General features: G+C 42.1%; 1 protein-coding gene across 1 annotated transcript in view; it reads right to left on the minus strand.

The window, feature by feature from the left end:
* Positions 1–17,456, minus strand: part of grk3 (G protein-coupled receptor kinase 3) — a 76,548-nt gene that overhangs the window by 44,417 nt on the left and 14,675 nt on the right. Inside the window, exon 2 of the mRNA XM_031751297.2 lies at positions 14,775–14,851. Within this exon, the coding sequence (XP_031607157.1) occupies positions 14,775–14,851 (77 nt within the window). The remainder of the gene's footprint in view (positions 1–14,774; positions 14,852–17,456) is intronic.

Here is a 17,456-nt window from a genome sequence, read left to right on the forward strand (position 1 = left end):
TTACTAACACCTTTTCATTTTCAGCATTTCATGAGGACACATTCTGTGAAACAACTGTGCATGCATGAAAAAGAAGGATCAAAGTCAAAGTTTACCACAGCATATACAAGTCCAAGGTTTTTTCTTGCATAAATAGAGATTTTTGATAACCACAGGTCCACCGGTTTCAGGTCAAACAGACCCACTGCACGCACACCCTACTGTGCTGACGTAAGAAAGATGGATGAATTATGGCCAAGCGAAGTGGGTATACTGGGGCCTTTGAAGCCTTGAGACAGGTATGAGCTCTCACTGCAGCTTCTGGCTTCCATGCCAGTGTGTGCATAACATACTGTAGCAGGTTTGGCGTATATATCCAGGAGCCATTGCAAAGTTAAACATCATGGAACATTTGGCACCTGCTGAGCGAATCCTAGCAGCAGATATCAACATATGAACACTGTGACGCTTCAACTTAGCCTTAGAGGTTGGGTAAACATTCTCACATGTCTAAATCATAATTTGTGCACACTGCACAAATTATGATTTACACATGTGCTTTACAACCCAACAATCTAACTGGGGAGACACAAAAAAAAGCTGAAACCTCTGTAGTGTGCAGAGGACAAACAGGAAGGTGGTCCCCCATATTAACTTGCCCAAGCAGCATTAAAGGTCTCAGTTTAGCAACATCACACTGAATGAATTCAAATCAATTTAGCAGAACAAGATTTAGCTCATATCGTCATCAAACCTTAGTGAGCACACTGCTCAGATTACAGCTTTTTAGAAAAAGATGAAGGTGTGCTAAACTATTAAACCCATGTGTATAGTCTGGAGCTCAGCTCTGCACTGTCTTAGGCTTTTATTCTCCAACTAAGTAACAGAGCAAGTTCAAATAATCCACAATAAAAACTACCACCAACAAGGAACAAGTGATACAGCCTCAAAACAATATTTTAAGAATATCTGTATTAACAATTCGGATGATAGAGAATCGATGTGTGCAGCTAGCAGGCAGTAGGATTTATGAGAGCTACTGTCACTGGTACTTGCTAATTCAAACTGTGAATTTATTGAAACAAGGTACCAGCTGCAGCAGAATTATAGTGCAATAGTAATTCAATTTTATTTATTTAGCACCAAAGCACAACCACAGTTGCCTAAAGGTGTGTTATATTGTAAGGTAAACATCCAAAAACAATACAGAGAAACAGATAAAACCTTAACCATCAGATGACCCCCTATGAGCAAGTGCTTTGGGGACAGTGGGATGAAAAAACTGCCTTTTAACAGGAAGAAACCTACAGCAGAACCAGGTTCAGGAATGGCTGGCCATCTGCTGCGACTGGTTGGGGGTGAGGGGAGGAACACAGGACAAAGACACGCTGTAGAAGAGAGCTAGAGATCAATAACTGATTATTAAATACAGAGTGGTGTATAAACACAGCAAGTAAAAAAAAAAAAAAGAAAGAAAAAAGTGAGTGAAGAAGAAGAAAAACAAACAAAAAAGAAAAAACAGTGCATCATGGGAAGCCCCTAGATGGGCTCTCCGGCTGCTGTCCTGGGTGGCACTCAGCCTGTCCGTGAGGGCATCCTTCGGGGATGCGCGGAGGGCCATCTTGGACTGGCTAGGGCTCTTCTCCACATGTCCCGGCAATCGCGGACGCCCTGCTCAGCTCACCGGGGGCTGCACAAGGATCGGGACAGGAATGCAGGCGGTGTGGGCAACCTGGCACCTCCATTGGGACTGCCCATTAATGAAGGTGGGGCAGGTCTTCTGCATCACTGGCCCTCTGATGCCCTCCCCCAGTTCAGGAGAGACGTACCGTGTACCAGTAAGGTGCCGAGGGGGTACACGCCAGGCTCTAGTGGATTGAGGGTGTACGCAGATCCTGATCCACCAAACCCTGGTTTGCCTGGGGGCATTGCTATAGGCAGAGTGGGTGGAGGGGAAGTGTGTGCATGGGGACATTCATAAATATGCCTCAGTGTTGGTGGAAATTAGATATCGGGAAATTGGCAGGGATTGGCCCAGGTTCGGTAGCTTAATGGGGCAGTGTGTTGGAGTGCGATCGTGGCCGGTAGGGGCATGTGGGGCACTGGCCCCGCGAGGAGAAGGAGACAGTGGGGCCTTCTCAAGAGGCCCCACCAGCTCCAGTAACCCACTCCGAGGATGATTTTCCACTGGAGCAGTCTTGGGACGACACCCAATGCTCAGCCTTCGACCAGGTAATAAGCATTGATAGTTGGGTGGTGCACCCTGAAACGGGGCTGACATTCCCCCACTTCGTATCAATTAGGGATAGGTTATATTGAGTGAGTTGCGATGCTCACAAACAGACGGAGCACACTTAGTTGTTGATGCCTAAAAGCCGCAAGAAAATTATTTTCCAGGCAGCTCATTACAACCCAATGGTCGGTCACATGGGGTATGACAAAACTCTGGATCGAGTCATGGACCAATTTTATTGGCCGGGCATCTGGGCAGATGTGCAGCGGTAGCGGTGGTGCACGTGTTGCCCAGAGTGCCAACTAGTTAACCAGCTGGCCATTCCAAAAGTGCATGTCCGCCCGTTGCCATTGATGGAGGTCCTGTTCAAACGCATTGGCAATGGGAAGGATGTATAAGCAAACCAAACTTATAGCATGCACAGAACCCCGTGGAATTCAATATAACCCTCTATATATAATGGAGGTTTGCCAGTAATTAGCCAAGACAGCTGGGTCGAGTGATGGCTTTTTAAGTAATGGTTTATCTGCTGCCAGCATGAAGGCGTATGGTATATATCCCATTAACACAGATAGGTTGATTTAAGATTGAAACATTAATCAATGGTAGGATTTCTTTGAGCAGTCTCAAAGGAAGTAAGTAAGTAATTACTGAAGTTAACTCAGAAAGATCAATTGGAGGGAAAAAAAAAGTCTAAATAAGTATCAATGGCATTAAAAGTTGCTGTATATAATGTTATGTCTGTGAGATTGTTATGAGTAGTATTTTCTCCAATTCTACTTGTGAAGAAATTCATAAAGTCATTATTAGTTACGGTTGGCTCAACTCTGACTTTTTGTTAGCTTCACTACAGTGCTAAAGAGAAACTTAGGGTTCTTATTTTCTTCAATTAGTGATGAAGATGTTCTAGCTTTATGGTCAGCTTTTAACAGTCTAAATGAAGATCTTGCAAATTAGATGTCATTTCCAGTGCAGCTTATAAGTTATTTGCTTTAAGGTGCACATTTGAGCGTTATACCATGGAGTAAAGTATTCCCACCATCAATCACGTGCAGGGAAGATGTAAAACTATTAATAAAACAATCAACCTCTGCAGGAGCAGAGTTCAGGTAGCTGCTCTCCTGTGTTGGCACATGATATTGAAGAAGATAACAGTGGATGAATTATATTCTTAAACTTAGTTACAGCACTTCCAGACAGACAAGTACTGTGATGAAATTTATTCCCCACTGCTGTGTAATCATTATTTTAAACTTAAATGTTAGTAGGAAATGAGCAGGCCTGAGGGTTTTCAGGGAATACTATTAAATGTTCAATTTCTATGAGATATGTCAGAAGCAAGATCTAGAGTGTGATTACTAACATAATACATTAAATGCTGTGCTGAGGCCATTATTTTCAGCATCTACATGGATGTTAAAATCACAATAAATATTTTACTTATCAGGTCCCATCATCTGTTAATGACCTTACAGCAGCATATCACCCCAATAGAGCACTCTCGCACTGCAGGCTTAGTTGTTGTTCTGAGAGTATTTAAAAGCAGGGCTCTAGACTAACTTTTTGCCACGGTTGCACCGGTGCACACCCCAATGTTTCAACTGGATCGCTTAACACCGCAGTTTTACATGTGCACTTTTTTTTGGGGGGGGGGAGATAGCTGTCTATACAGACAATATTCATTTTCAGATGATTAACTAACAATCTTGTCAACACAAAGTTCTATATTTGGAGCACATTTCTAGAAGAAAGATAAGTTACTGAAAAACTGCTTGTGCTTAAAGTGCTTTGGCTCTCTTTGGCAATATTGTAGACAATGTTAAACTTAATCATCACATCGGCCTCCTCTGACGACCTGTTTGCTGCTGCCTGCCACTGAAAGGCAGTGGGGAGCGGGGACACTTGGGCAGTGCATTAATTGCAGCATATAATGTGTTTTCTGGATACACTGTGCTTTTTAGTGTTCAGAGATTGATGGCTCCATGTCAGAGCCCTGGCTATGAATTTCAGACGGATCAGGCCTTAACTTAACGAAAAAGTTATCAATAGTTATCAATATTGCATAATTTTAAAAAGTATAAATTTCTTCAGTATTGAACAGCAGAAATTAGGCTTTCTTGCCCGAGGTCATTTGAGTCATTAAAAAAAAAAAAAAAAAAAAAAAAAAGACAGCGGCCGACAGCGCTGTAAACAACGGTAGACTGGTGGGTAATAAGCGAAAGAATAATGCAGAAAACAGAGATTTGAGATGGGAAACTGTTCTTGAAGTACACAGAGAGAGAGAGAGGGAGAGAGAGAGAGAGAGAGAGAGAGAGAGAGCGCTGTGTATGAAGTGTGATTTTATCGTGGTGGAAGCAAAACAGGAGGGAATTAATGACGATATTTATCAAATGTGAAGCGTAATTTGGATCTTCTTTTGCTGCTGGTTCAGTGAATTTTGGTTGGAGAGAGACGAAACCTGCAACTCAGAATCTAGTGCAAAAAAGACAAACAGAATCAGTGAGCTTTCGGCTTTCAGCCCCGACGGCGTGTCCGTGTATATGCCGTCGGGTGAGAAAGCCGAGAAAGAGAAAGCTGATTCTGATGTGTCGGGTCCGCGCTCTGTGTTTACGTCTTTGTGTGGAATCCGTTTACGTGCTCTCATTTGCTGTTTGGTGGTTGTTGAAATAGTTTTGAGAGCTTTAACCTGAGATTCTGGCGTTTCTGGCAAAATACATTTATATTTAAAAGTCGATTCATGATTTAATGAATCGATATCGCTTTATTCAAGCTATTCACCTCCCTCTTCCACCTGCATCCAATCATAGAGGTCCCGCCCCTGACTCTCTGATTGGGACACAAGATAGGGGCATGATGTGTGTCAGTTGTTGACCACACGGAGACTTTCAGAGTTGCGGAGACTTTTTTTTTTCTCTCTCTCTCTCTCCCCCCACTGGAACAGCTGATCGCACCGGTGCAACCAAGGATTTTTTTATTTTATTTTTTTATTTTCGCACCATTGAAAAATTTGGTCACATTTGCAACCAAATTGGTCACACTCTGAAAAGAGCCCTGAAAAGAGTGGAGGGAAGAGCCTTCAGTTTTCAGGCCCCTGTTCTATGGAACCAGCATGCAGTTTGGATTCAGGAGACAGACACTACAATATTTAGAAAATGGATGGCAAAAAGCGCATCTTACTTAACCTGTACCGTTCTTACAATCATGTTTCAAAAGCCAATGGAAAAACACTGCCTCATTACACACACAAAAAAAACCAAAACCCTAAAAACCTGAAAGAAAAAAAACAAAACAACAATCTTAAAAAACAAACAAACAAAAACATGCTAGAGAAATTATGTAGTGTAACTCGTTTCTTTTTCCCTCCTGTGACCTCAGAAAAATGACAGGTTGTGGCTGAAGACAACCCTATCAGCAGGTTATGGCATCAAATGTAAAGCATATCAATTAACAGCAGATCTGCACCATTTGTATGCTGAACCTTTTTCTTGAACGCTATCGTCATTAACTGTGGGAACGTGAGATTTTCTCCTTTCTTAAAGGATGCTCCAGTGTGTGCTCTGTTAAAGCTGCTATAGACAGAAATGTGTAAGACAGCACCAATAAGTCCATTTTAAATGCATTAGTGCTACTTTCAACCACACAAGACAGCGTGTAAGTAAGAGCAGTGACACACGCAAGCACACAAGCAGTTCAGACAGGTTTTCTCTGTGATTTACTGCCCCACCTGAGGAGGTCATAGAGTGATATGTGTCTGAAAACACACATTATGGACAGATTTGGAGTTAATTGGGAACCAGAAATATTCTTTACTACTGAATTGGAGATGGTTTGAATCTCCAATTCAAACCATTGAATTGGAGATTCAATGGTTATATGTGTGCCATATGTTTGCATGCATATCAAACTGAAGTAAGAACAATCCAGCTGCAGATATGGAGCGCTGGTGGAGGTCGACTGCAAGACTGCTCGTGCTTCATTCCACGTTGCAGGCCATGTTAGAGGCTCACAGCTGTGTTAGCTCTACCTACACACGCTTACAGAAAGGACAAAAAAATTGTTTTACTACTGAATTTTTTTTTCCCTTTACTAAAAAACATCTTGTGTATAAAGTTGCTATGCAACTAGAGTTTATTACCATCATAATTAAGAGTATGTTTAAAATGATCATTACATGACAATGTAAATTTGTACTATAAAGACGTGATATTAATACTTATCCTGTTTTTTGCTGTTGTACATTAACTAACTGCCTGCCATCAGATTCCTCAGATATGAAGATAGTGTGACTGGAGGCGAGGACATTGTGTTGACACACGCGCGCGCACACACACACACTCCTCTCTAGGACAAATGCTGCATTCTGGGAAACAGAAACAGGAATAAATGTTGTTCTGCCCATTAGAGTTCTCCTTTCACATCTTCCTCTCCATTTCCCCACTCTCCAATTCTCATCACCTATTTTATTCCCCCTTTAATCAATTTCATTTCTCCCCGTCGACAAGAAAAAGCAGCAGTTCTGGTGCCGTTGCTGTGGCAACTGTAGTTGCTAGGCAACCCACAACTCTCCATCATCCATTCCAGAAGTCTGACAGATGGAGAAAAAGAATGCCAAGGCAAGAGTGAGAGAAATAAAAGGAAAAGGAAGGACTTTAGGAATGAATGAAGACAAGGAAAGGGCTCAAAAATGAAGATGGCGCAGGAGCTGAAAGATGGAGGGTCGCTGTAATGTACTTCACATAAAACACAGCAATTCCAATAAGCCATTCAGATGTCCTCTCTTCATTTGAACACCCTCTCAGCCTCCAGCCTCAAGTCCAAAAGTCCATACGTTCAATTTTTACTTCAGGTTGTCATTTATTAACACACTGTGTTAGCGTCAGGTTTTAAATCAATGTCCTCTAAAGCTTTAAATGATTTTACATGCATACAGGTCAGTCAGGTTGAAACAGAGATACCACTAACAGTCATGCTTTAATAGTGGAAATCACAGAGTGCTATTCCCCTGATGGCAACAGTTCTAGGTGGTGCAGCATTATGACACAAGCTAGCACAAGCTAGTGTTAGCCTTGCTGCTTGTGGAATGGCACATGTAGTAGCTGCTGTGTTGGCTAAAGTTTCAACTTTACATGAGGCTGATCAAAGCACAAGGGCAGCAATCCAACATAAAAGGCAGCTGGTATGGCATCTGTCCTGACCAGTGGCTGTTTGTTTGCTAAATTTGTGCTTAGCTTTTTCCAAGCTATAGCCACCACCCAAACACTCAAACAGTACACTGTTCTGATTAGGCTTGATTCCTGTGGCCATTATTGTTTATACAGATAAATGTGATCTCAATTTGATTTCAAGAAACTCTCTCCCTCTCCAGCAATATTTTTAGACTGGTTGCCTACTGCTGGTTAGTACCTGCACTGTTCTCAACTCTTTACTACCCCTAAAGTATTCCCCAAGTAGACAGAAACTCTCCCAGGGAGAGCTATGCTTGGGCATAGAGGGTCATATGATTGTTGTTTTTGTTTTTTTTCTCTGTATGTATTATTGTAGGGTCTACCTTGCAATATAAAGAGCCTTGAGGTGACTGTTGTTGTTATCTGGCACTGTATAAATAAAACTGAATTGAAACTAAAATCATTTTGAATTGGGAAATCGATTTTTTTAAACCCACCCCTACCCGATAGGTCTAATATTGTTATCAGACCTGTGCCATATCACATCATTCGTATGTGTTTACATTTACAATAGAACCAGCCCAAATGTGTCTGAGAGCAAGAGCCACATGCCTGCTTCTGATGGATAGTAGCTAAAAAGGAGATACTTCAACAATTTCTAGCAGAGCTCAGAACTTTGCAAAAACTACAAGACATCTGTTCCTGCTAAAAGTGCTTTACACTGTGTCACCACTATAGGCAAATGCACACCATGGAGTACAGTCGGGCTATACTGAGGAGGTACGAGCAGCTGGTAATGTGCGACCCAAAAGGAAACAAGTGACTCCCCCCAGCATTACTGCAGCTCTGGCTAACTGCGTTCCATGTGGCACTAAGCAGAAACGTGGATGCAAGTGAGTGATGCGGGTACTAGGGCTGGGCCATATCATACCGTTCACAGTAATACCGGTATAATGTTAGGCAATAATAAGAAAATGAAATATCGCGATAGAATATGGGTAAAATGCGCATGCGCAGTGCCTTTGTTTTCATATGCACATGGCAGAAAAAGCATGGCGGCGACGGACGATTTGCCAAAGTAGGACGGTTTCTCAGAACACCAGCAACGAGGGAAATACAACGCTGTAGTCCCTGAGCCTGACAAAAAGCCGCAGACCCAAGCAGCAGGTATATCGTTGCCTCGACATTCACCCAATTACGTCACCAGACGCATTGCTATAACAACGACCACGCACATTGGGTGGTACTCGACTGTAATGGAAAACAGACGATTCGAACAGGTACTAACGGAAAAGAGGCTATTAAGTACCATAAGCACTAACAACTGAACTAAATATCTAGTACTATTCTCATCAATTAGTGAGCAGTCTCTGAAATTTTAACTTTCATCCTTTTCCATGCATACATTTACTTTTACACTCTGCAGGTTTTTGGCTAAGAAGACTAGCCTGTTTATGGTTTCAAATTTATTAGGCCTACTTTTGCATATTTTTGATATTTTTGAATGTAGTGAAAGAAGTGTGTCATGCTACTGGACTTTGTCGGGACCTGTGAGCTCTATATCTTTTAACTGTGTTTAACTGTGCTCGATTGGAATGGAGAAAACCGAACCACTTGCACACTTTTGACGATGTGTGACCTCTCTCTGGTATTATCTCTACCTGAACAGCTGATAAATTTTCCTTCTCTGCTTTGCTCATCAGGACAGGATCACAATGTTTTCTTCTGAGGGAATGGGCAACATGTCGACTGTGCTTGGCTGTTGTGGGGGCCTTATGCCAACCTAGCGCACTGTCTGATGAGCCGTGTGTATTGTTTGTCTGATTCAACTTTAAAGCCTATGTTTACCTTCATTGACAAAATATAGTGATTGAGTGTTCTGGGTACGTGTGTGTGCACCACCCAACTAACTTACTACAAGAGATGAGTTGAGATGTTAAAAAATTAATAAAATAACAGCCCTGATTGGTGAACTATCACCACTCACTTTAACCATCCACCTTCAGCACAGCCATGATATAATGTACAACCTGTTGTATGTCATTCCCAACATACATGTCCTACATTGGATCCTTCATGTGCAAAAACAACGCAACACATGGCCATCCCATGCTACAGACCATGTAGAAAACCAAATATATGCCTTTAAAAACATATTCAAGATGAAGTAGTGAGCAGTATGCCTGCTATATTTAGAGAGGACATGTCCATTACATAAGGGTCCATCCTGCCTGACCCTGACTGTGTCTGGCCCAGGGACATCGCAGGGAGGAGTCACCAAAGCCGAGCTCTCCAGCTGATGCAAAGCCAGGTGGACCTTCTCAACACCCTTTTTTTCAGCTTTGTGACACAGCCTTAAAAAAAAGCCACTGAGTCTTACCCCCTCAGGGCTCAGAAGTCATGGACTATGAAGACAGCAAAGGACACTCACAGTAACCTTACACTAGTTTGATCCATGTAAAGCACAAACCTCAAGTCCTCTCACTTGTCAGTATTAGATTTTCTTGCAGAGAAAAATCTGACCCACAAAACAAACTAGCTGATACAGTTTCTTCAGCGTGAAGTAAAAGAATTCCAGCAACACTGAAGTGCTTTCTTCCCGACCTTGGTTGTCATGACAGTCAACAAGGCTTGTTGAGCCCAAGGACGAGGGCTGTTGAGGGTGCTAAAATCCAACCGAACACTCGCAATGCAGTTACAATTGCTGATTAAAAATCCACTTCCTTTTCTGATGCCAAAAGCGTGGGAGGCAGCAGGACTGACATGTGACAAAACCCAAAATGAATCCAAAAAATACCTGGCACTCATGTGAGCTGAATCCCTGAACACACCTCAAACGAAAGTGAAATACACCAAACTGGATTTGCCTGATAGATCTGTGTCAGGATATCACAACAAATTTAAAGCCGTTTCTCACTCTGGACGTGGAACAAGGCATCATTTTCCTAAGAATCAAGTGAGAGGACAAACTGGACTTTTGTCATAGAAGAACATTTCTGCTGTGCTCACACAGTTTAGTGTGATCTAAAATCACGGCTGCAGAGATTTATCTTAGGCAGGCTGATAACTAAAGCATGTGTAAGTCTCTGTGTAAGAGGGAAGACCTTACTTTGATGGTATGCAAATGAAAAGTCCGCAAAGTGAAATGTATGTTAAAATTAAGGACTCGTGCAGGTTACAGTCACTGTTTTTACAAGTGCATTCCTCAGAAAAGCAGTTAACACACGTAAAAGGGAGGATTTTATCTGCTGCACTTTTTAGATAGTAACGCAGCAGCTCTGGGTTTTCTGGAGATTATACGAGTTGCTGAAACTGCTACGCTGACACCTCCGTAGCCACGTGATTCTCGGTTGGAGTCTGTGGACAGCTATCTTGTTACTGAAACATGCAAACTTACACATTTGCCATTCAAATGTGTACAGCACACAGCTGACATCAAGCTTCACGCCTTGCAACTATTTCCCTAAGCTGGTCTGGGTAATGCAGTGCTGTTTGAGAGGCAGTACTTCCACATGCTAAAGGACTGAGCAAGCTAAGCAGAAAGGAGAAATGAAGGACCAAAAAGATTCTTCTGTGCAACATCCTGTGAGAATGATTTGACGCACGTAGATAAAATTAAAACTTGGCTCTGTCGTGTTTTCCCATCACTGATGATGACCAAAGGCACTAAAATATAAACTGAGATTTCAACGCCACCACAGATGAAACCAGAAGGTATCTGCAGCAGCTTCACTCCGATGAGACTTTGCTGTGTGTTTTTTTTTTTTTGTTTTTTTTTAAATAATCCTGGTTCCAGTGATTGAAATGATACAGTGCAGGCCAGGCCGGTCACGTCAGGTAAAGCAGGCTGCATACGCCTGCAAGTGTTTCATCATAACAGTCCTCTCAAGAACTCAAGAGTTTCTGTTCACTGACACATATGCGCTCACTCTTTTCACCAATGCCTAGTGTGTTTTGATTGTTTGACATTACCACTGGCCCAGCTACCCCCCCCACCCTCGTGCAAACATTTCACTCACATTTGCAACTACAAATAGATGTGCGAGGACTATAAAACTTATTTAACAGCACGTCCGTGAATATCAAGTATTCAGTATTGTAGCTTATGATGGAGTCAGAGCACCTTTTCTGACAAACATGACAGTCAGGATCTGAAGCGCCAGCATTATGACCAAGACAATGAAAACAGTGGAGAGGAAAAAATGATTTTTCACAGTTGACAGCAGCACTTACTGTGATCACAATCACAATAAGTGCTGACAGTAAGAAGCCCATGAGAGTCCTTAATTAAATCACCTGTTCAGCAAGCTTAGACGTGTAACTGTGGTCACTGCATTTCATACTAAAATACAATGAATTATACTCATCAAATTGGAAATTAGGCTTGTGATATTATATGATTTTATCTGACTGAAAAATTTTAAAGGGATTTTTATGTTAGTGTGACATTTCATAGTCAGTTCAACTAAACAACCTCATTAGACCTATTTGGTAAACTGTGGGGTTTTGGGCATTCATGTCAGTTCTGCCCACAGGTGCTGATGTATAATGCAAGCTCCAAAAAGCACCCATCACAAAGATCTTCAGGCAGGTTATTTGTTGTAGGTATCATAGTGAAATGCCATGTTTGCTTAATATGAGCACTTGGATTTTATTTCTATAAACTAGATGTCTAATGGCGCACATTAGGGATGCCACTTGAGTCCAGAGTGAGGATAAACCAGGGTTTGTTTTACCATGTGATTGACATGATTGACACGTTGCTAGCCTCAGTGCATGCCGTGTGTCAGCCAGACAGTGCATGCTCTTTGCTTATCGTGTCTGGTTTCAAAACACTAACCACATGCCTACACTCATCTTGAGCCTTGAAAACAGGACTCCACTAAGCACTGGGTCACAGTGGTCGTGATGGCTGCATCCACCAAGTGTGTAGACATGTTTCCCACTGTTTTTCCAGCAGTGTCCAAATTACTGAAGACAATCAACACACCAAAATAAGGATTATTACATTACTGCGAGAGTGTTAAGTTTCACAAAGGTGCCAATAAAGCATGTGGCACACCCACACAATGTGCAAGAGCCTGAGTGATAGTATGAGGTGGCAAAGAGAAAATAAGAGAGACTGCAATAAGGAGAGCAAAAAATCTGACAGAGAAGAGACCTGAAGACAAGGAGAAGGAGGCAGAGAAAATTAACACAGTCTATTCCCAAAGAGGGCACAGATCAGAGAAAAGTAAGTAAAGCTACTAGAAGCCTGGAGGGCATCTGTGGTCCCCTGGTACGCCACAAATACTGGCACACAGCCCGTCTGCTCAGAATGGAAACACTCGGAGGAGCCAGCACGGCGACGCTGCTACCAACTGGAGGGCAGGAGGAAACAGGAAATGTGACACTCTACCTTGAGTCACTGCTCTAAACACAAACAAAGCCGCCTTACAATGAATAACTCCATACAGAGAAGTGACAGTAAGCATCTGCACAACTAGCACAGAAAAAGAGTAGTGCCACACTGAGGCTGAACACAATCCTGATTTAGACCCAAGTGCGAGAAGCCTTTGTATTACAAATCACTTCTGTGGCAAAGGAGGACTAAAAAAACTGCCAAGTCCAGAAACCACTGCGTGATGTCAAGGAGGCCATGTCCATCTTTCAATTACAGTTTATAGCCTGCTTTTGGTTTCAGAGGGATTTTACTGATTGATGCTACATAACATGGCTGAGCACAAAAACATTCCGCATTAACCATCCAGTTATATCAAGTCATTTATCCCATTAATGTTAATAAGCGACAGCTTAATCTGCTACAGGCAATGATTTCTGTTTAAGCTCAGTGTCTGACACAGACGAGCAGCCTTCTGCCAGATAAAATGCTTCCAGCTCTCTCAGAGTGTAGTTAAGCAAAGAGGGGCTTTGAGCTGTGTGCTAACAGGTAGAGGATAATATTTACCAGCAAATTCATTTTTCATGACAGCATTTGCTTTGAGCTTTAAAAGCGAGGAAATGTTTGTATGCAAATATGCAAGAGAAGGGGGAAAAAAGCACTGACAGTGGTGGCTGCATTTCCTTTGGTCTGAAGTTGTGTTAGGTGGGGTTTTTTTATGTTGTTCTTTATTTTTCTTAACATATTTGAAAAAAAACAATGCTGTCAACACACGCTGAGTGAAGTATTGCATGTGACAGTCATGCCTATGTTGAAGCTGCCTTTCCTGCCAAAAAATATACATTTTTGTCCTTAACAGCTCAGTGTTATTTGTTCCTTTATGGGGAAAGTCTACTTAGATCATGTAAACAGTGCACAGGAACCCTTCACTGGCTTTTGGAGCAGTGACTTTAGATAGAATCTCATTTGACCTGCAGTTTTCACCTGGAAAAAGGGCATTACAATGCAAACAGTCTGACAGACAGCACTCAGACAGATTTGGCTTGGTAGATAAACTGAGACAGTCGAGGCAACACCAACCGGCTTTGCTGTGAACAGAAGGAGTGGTTACTGTAGTTCTGCAGTTACTAAAAGCCTTTCCTTTCAGTGAGACAAATAGTGAAGCCTGTTACACATACACTTACAGAACTAGAGTAAAATCCAGTATCTCTTACTTCACTCAAATTAAATGCTGACAATAACAGTGGAGTGATTTATTCATTTTGTTTATAATTAACGGCAAACACAACTGACTAACCGTTCTATTTTACTGAGACATTACAACTGGCGGGGTGACAAACCAATCAAACATTGTTGGACCACGGTAGAAAAGCTTTAGAAAAACTGACAAACACCATCAATAGAAAAAGTGGTAGTGTGTATCTGTTAGTAAATCTGTGGATGGGAGTTAAATGAAACCTCAAAGCAGAACATGTGAAGTGTAAAGCATGCCTAAGTAACTGTGGTCACAGGGCCCATATGGGGTACATGCTAATGCTTAAACACACTGTACCATAAGCAAAGTGTTAGCTATCATTAAGAGCCTGTTCATACATCATGTCCCAACAAATTCAATGAAACCAGAAGCAAAAACAGCTCCATTAGAAGCTTCAGCCACTGGAGACCAATGGCGTTTATGGTCTCAGTTTGACTTCAAAAATGACTCAAGTAACCATCATTATGACAAAACAATGATTCCAACAACGCATCCTAACTGCATAAACATCACAATATGTTCTGCTATACATTCATCCACATCTCTAATAGTTTCTTTGTTGGTTTTCTGCACTGAGGGAGATTTTTGAAGTAATAATACTGTAATGTGAGATGTTAAAAAAGAAAGCAGAACTTCACTACTGTGGCAGAATTCCTGCTACAGGAGCCATCTCTTCCTCTCTAGAGAAATGCTGCTGAATCCTAGTAACCTACGGTATACATTTCTTTTACGCTTTAGCAGAATGAAAAGGTTGAGACTTACCAATTTTCTGATTGAAAATTTTGTCAAATGTCAGTTCATCTCTCTCCTCCAGGTACTTCTGCATCACACTGCGAATGCTGTGAACACAAGGTGGTGGGGAGAGGAAGAAGCAGATTAATATGCAGCACAGTTAGCAGCTCACTAAGCTACATGCAACAGCAGCTCAGCGACAGCAGTCCCTGCCTCCCGCCAGAGATCCGTCCCAGGTTTGGAACTCTCCCTGCTACCCGTCCCCACACAGCAGGAAAGGGACAAGGACACAAGGGAGGCTACAGCAGAACCTGGAGAGATACACGCTACCCTGGGAGCAGGTGTTAATGAAAATGAGAGCAGGGAGAATGAATCAATTAGCGCCCCCTCCATAGGCCCCTTAACACTTCACCAGCTCACTTCATACACAACAGCAGAGGAAGGCTTCACCTATCTACAAACACCTCTGCATGCACACACTGAGCATGTGCGAGGTGAACCCTTAACTGCACTGGCCAAGATGATGATACAATAGCAGCGACCTTATCAGACTTGTGCATCATTTCTCAATGCATTACAGTGCATAACTCATAAATGGGACACACCACAATAGTTAGCTTTTCAACAATGTATCAGTGTAAAATACTGAGCACTCTCCTATTGAAATGGTATTTTCAGTCTATTTTTAAGCATGTGCATGATTCATATTCAAGAGTTAACTAAAATACATTACAATATGTTAAAAAAAATGCAGGCTTTAAATTGTTTCATGTGTAAAAAGGAAATGATGCACTAAAATGATAAGTCGATTAACATCCGTCATTTCTGTCTACAAATGAAAACAACAAATTAAACTTCCAGTGCACACACCCAGCATCAACCAAAGCACTGTCCACTGGCTACAAAAGCACTTCCATCAAACATTTGCATGAATTACAGCATACATACCATAAGACAGCCACACACACACACCCAAGCTAAGACTACAACTAAACGACTTCATGCAACTGAAAAAAGGGGTGCTATGCAAGCTACAATTCAATTTTCAATTCAATTCAATTTTATTTATATAGCGCCAAATCACAACAACAGTCGCCTCAAGGCACTTTATATTGTAAGGTAGACCCTACAATAATACATTCAGAGAAAAAAAACCCAACAATCATATGACCCCCTATGAGCAAGCACTTTGGCAACAGTGGGAAGGAAAAACTCCCTTTTAACGGGAAGAAATGTCCAACAGAACCAGGCTCACGGAGGGGCAGCCATTTGCTGTGACCATTTGGGGTGAGAGAAAGAAAACAGGATGAAGGACAAGGAATAGAGCCAGAGATTAATAACAAGTGTGACTCAGCAGAGGTCTATTAACACATGTTGAGTGAGAAAGGTGACTGAAAAGGAAATACTCACTGCATACAGACTTCCCAGGTCTTATTCCCACACAACTTTATCTAGTTGTAGTTGTAGAGCAACTTAAAAAGGCAAAAACTACAGCAGGCTGAACCCTGAATAAACCAGCACAGTAGCAGTTTCTCCACATGGAGGATTACTCTGAAAATACAAAAACAGAACCTATCTGGATCAGAGAGTGGAAACACTACAGGCCACAGCAAGTTAGACACCAACAACAAGACCAAGGTATACACAAATTTTGTTCAACATTACATCACACCCAATATGGTGGACAACTCTCAGGCAACGTGAGCATGACATTACGTGAGAATCGTGCTGTAACGGCCAGTGCTCTGCACCCTGGGCTTGTTTGGGCTGATTTTCATGGGAAAGTGGGAATGAACATCAACTGCAGCCACAGCAACAGGAACAAGAACCTAGGAAGTAGACACTTCCTCTTTTAGAGGTTTGTGTGCCCCACTGAATCATTAGCAGCTGACTCTGGATTATTCGCACTAAACTGCACCAAATAAAGGCAGCTGGTAATATTTACTGTACAAGTCATGCCTTATTGGACACTAAACACTTGTGTGTGCGTGTCTGTGGTGGGGGGGGGGGGTCTGCTACGCTGTATCTAGTTAGTGAGGTTAGCATTGAGTTTGCTAATGAAACACAATGCATTAAAATCAAATGAAGAGCATGTCAGAAGAAACCAAGCACATAATCTGCATTTGATGCTCAGGCTTTGAGAGATCACCAACTGCAGTCACCACATATAACACTGAGCAAACACACGTTTGTGTTGTTCTGGGACGGTAAGATAAGAAGCACAGTCTCACAACACTCTGATGATGGTGTCACAGATGCATAGACATCGATGTGAACAGCTTTCATTGTTTTACCAGTGCAGCCCCCAATAACAGCAGCAGCAGCATTAGCTCACGGGAGCAGATGACCGGAGCAGATCAGAAAACAAAGAGCCTCCCAGTGTAGAAATGCAGTGTGACTGACAGTGACTGTGGGCAAAAAGACAGAAATAAAGCAGTATTATTTACAGGCATCCCCATGACACTGACAATCTGTGAGTGGCATGCTGTCAGAAGGGTATGAATGTAGCGTTAACGCTTGTAGGCACTACCTTCATTTATTGTGCGTCTTTATCCGCTTTGTCCACAGTCTCAACAGGTCTTAATAGCTTACTTACAACTGGGCTCGTCAGGCACTCTTTTTGGCTGCAGTGGTTATTATTATATTTGCATGCTTCCATCTCCCGTTTCTGATGGGTGACAACTTGTACTTTTCAACTCTCCTTTTTCTCCC

Source organism: Oreochromis aureus, linkage group 7 (assembly GCF_013358895.1).
Source record: "Oreochromis aureus strain Israel breed Guangdong linkage group 7, ZZ_aureus, whole genome shotgun sequence".
In the NCBI taxonomy this organism is placed as follows: Eukaryota; Metazoa; Chordata; class Actinopteri; order Cichliformes; family Cichlidae; genus Oreochromis; species Oreochromis aureus.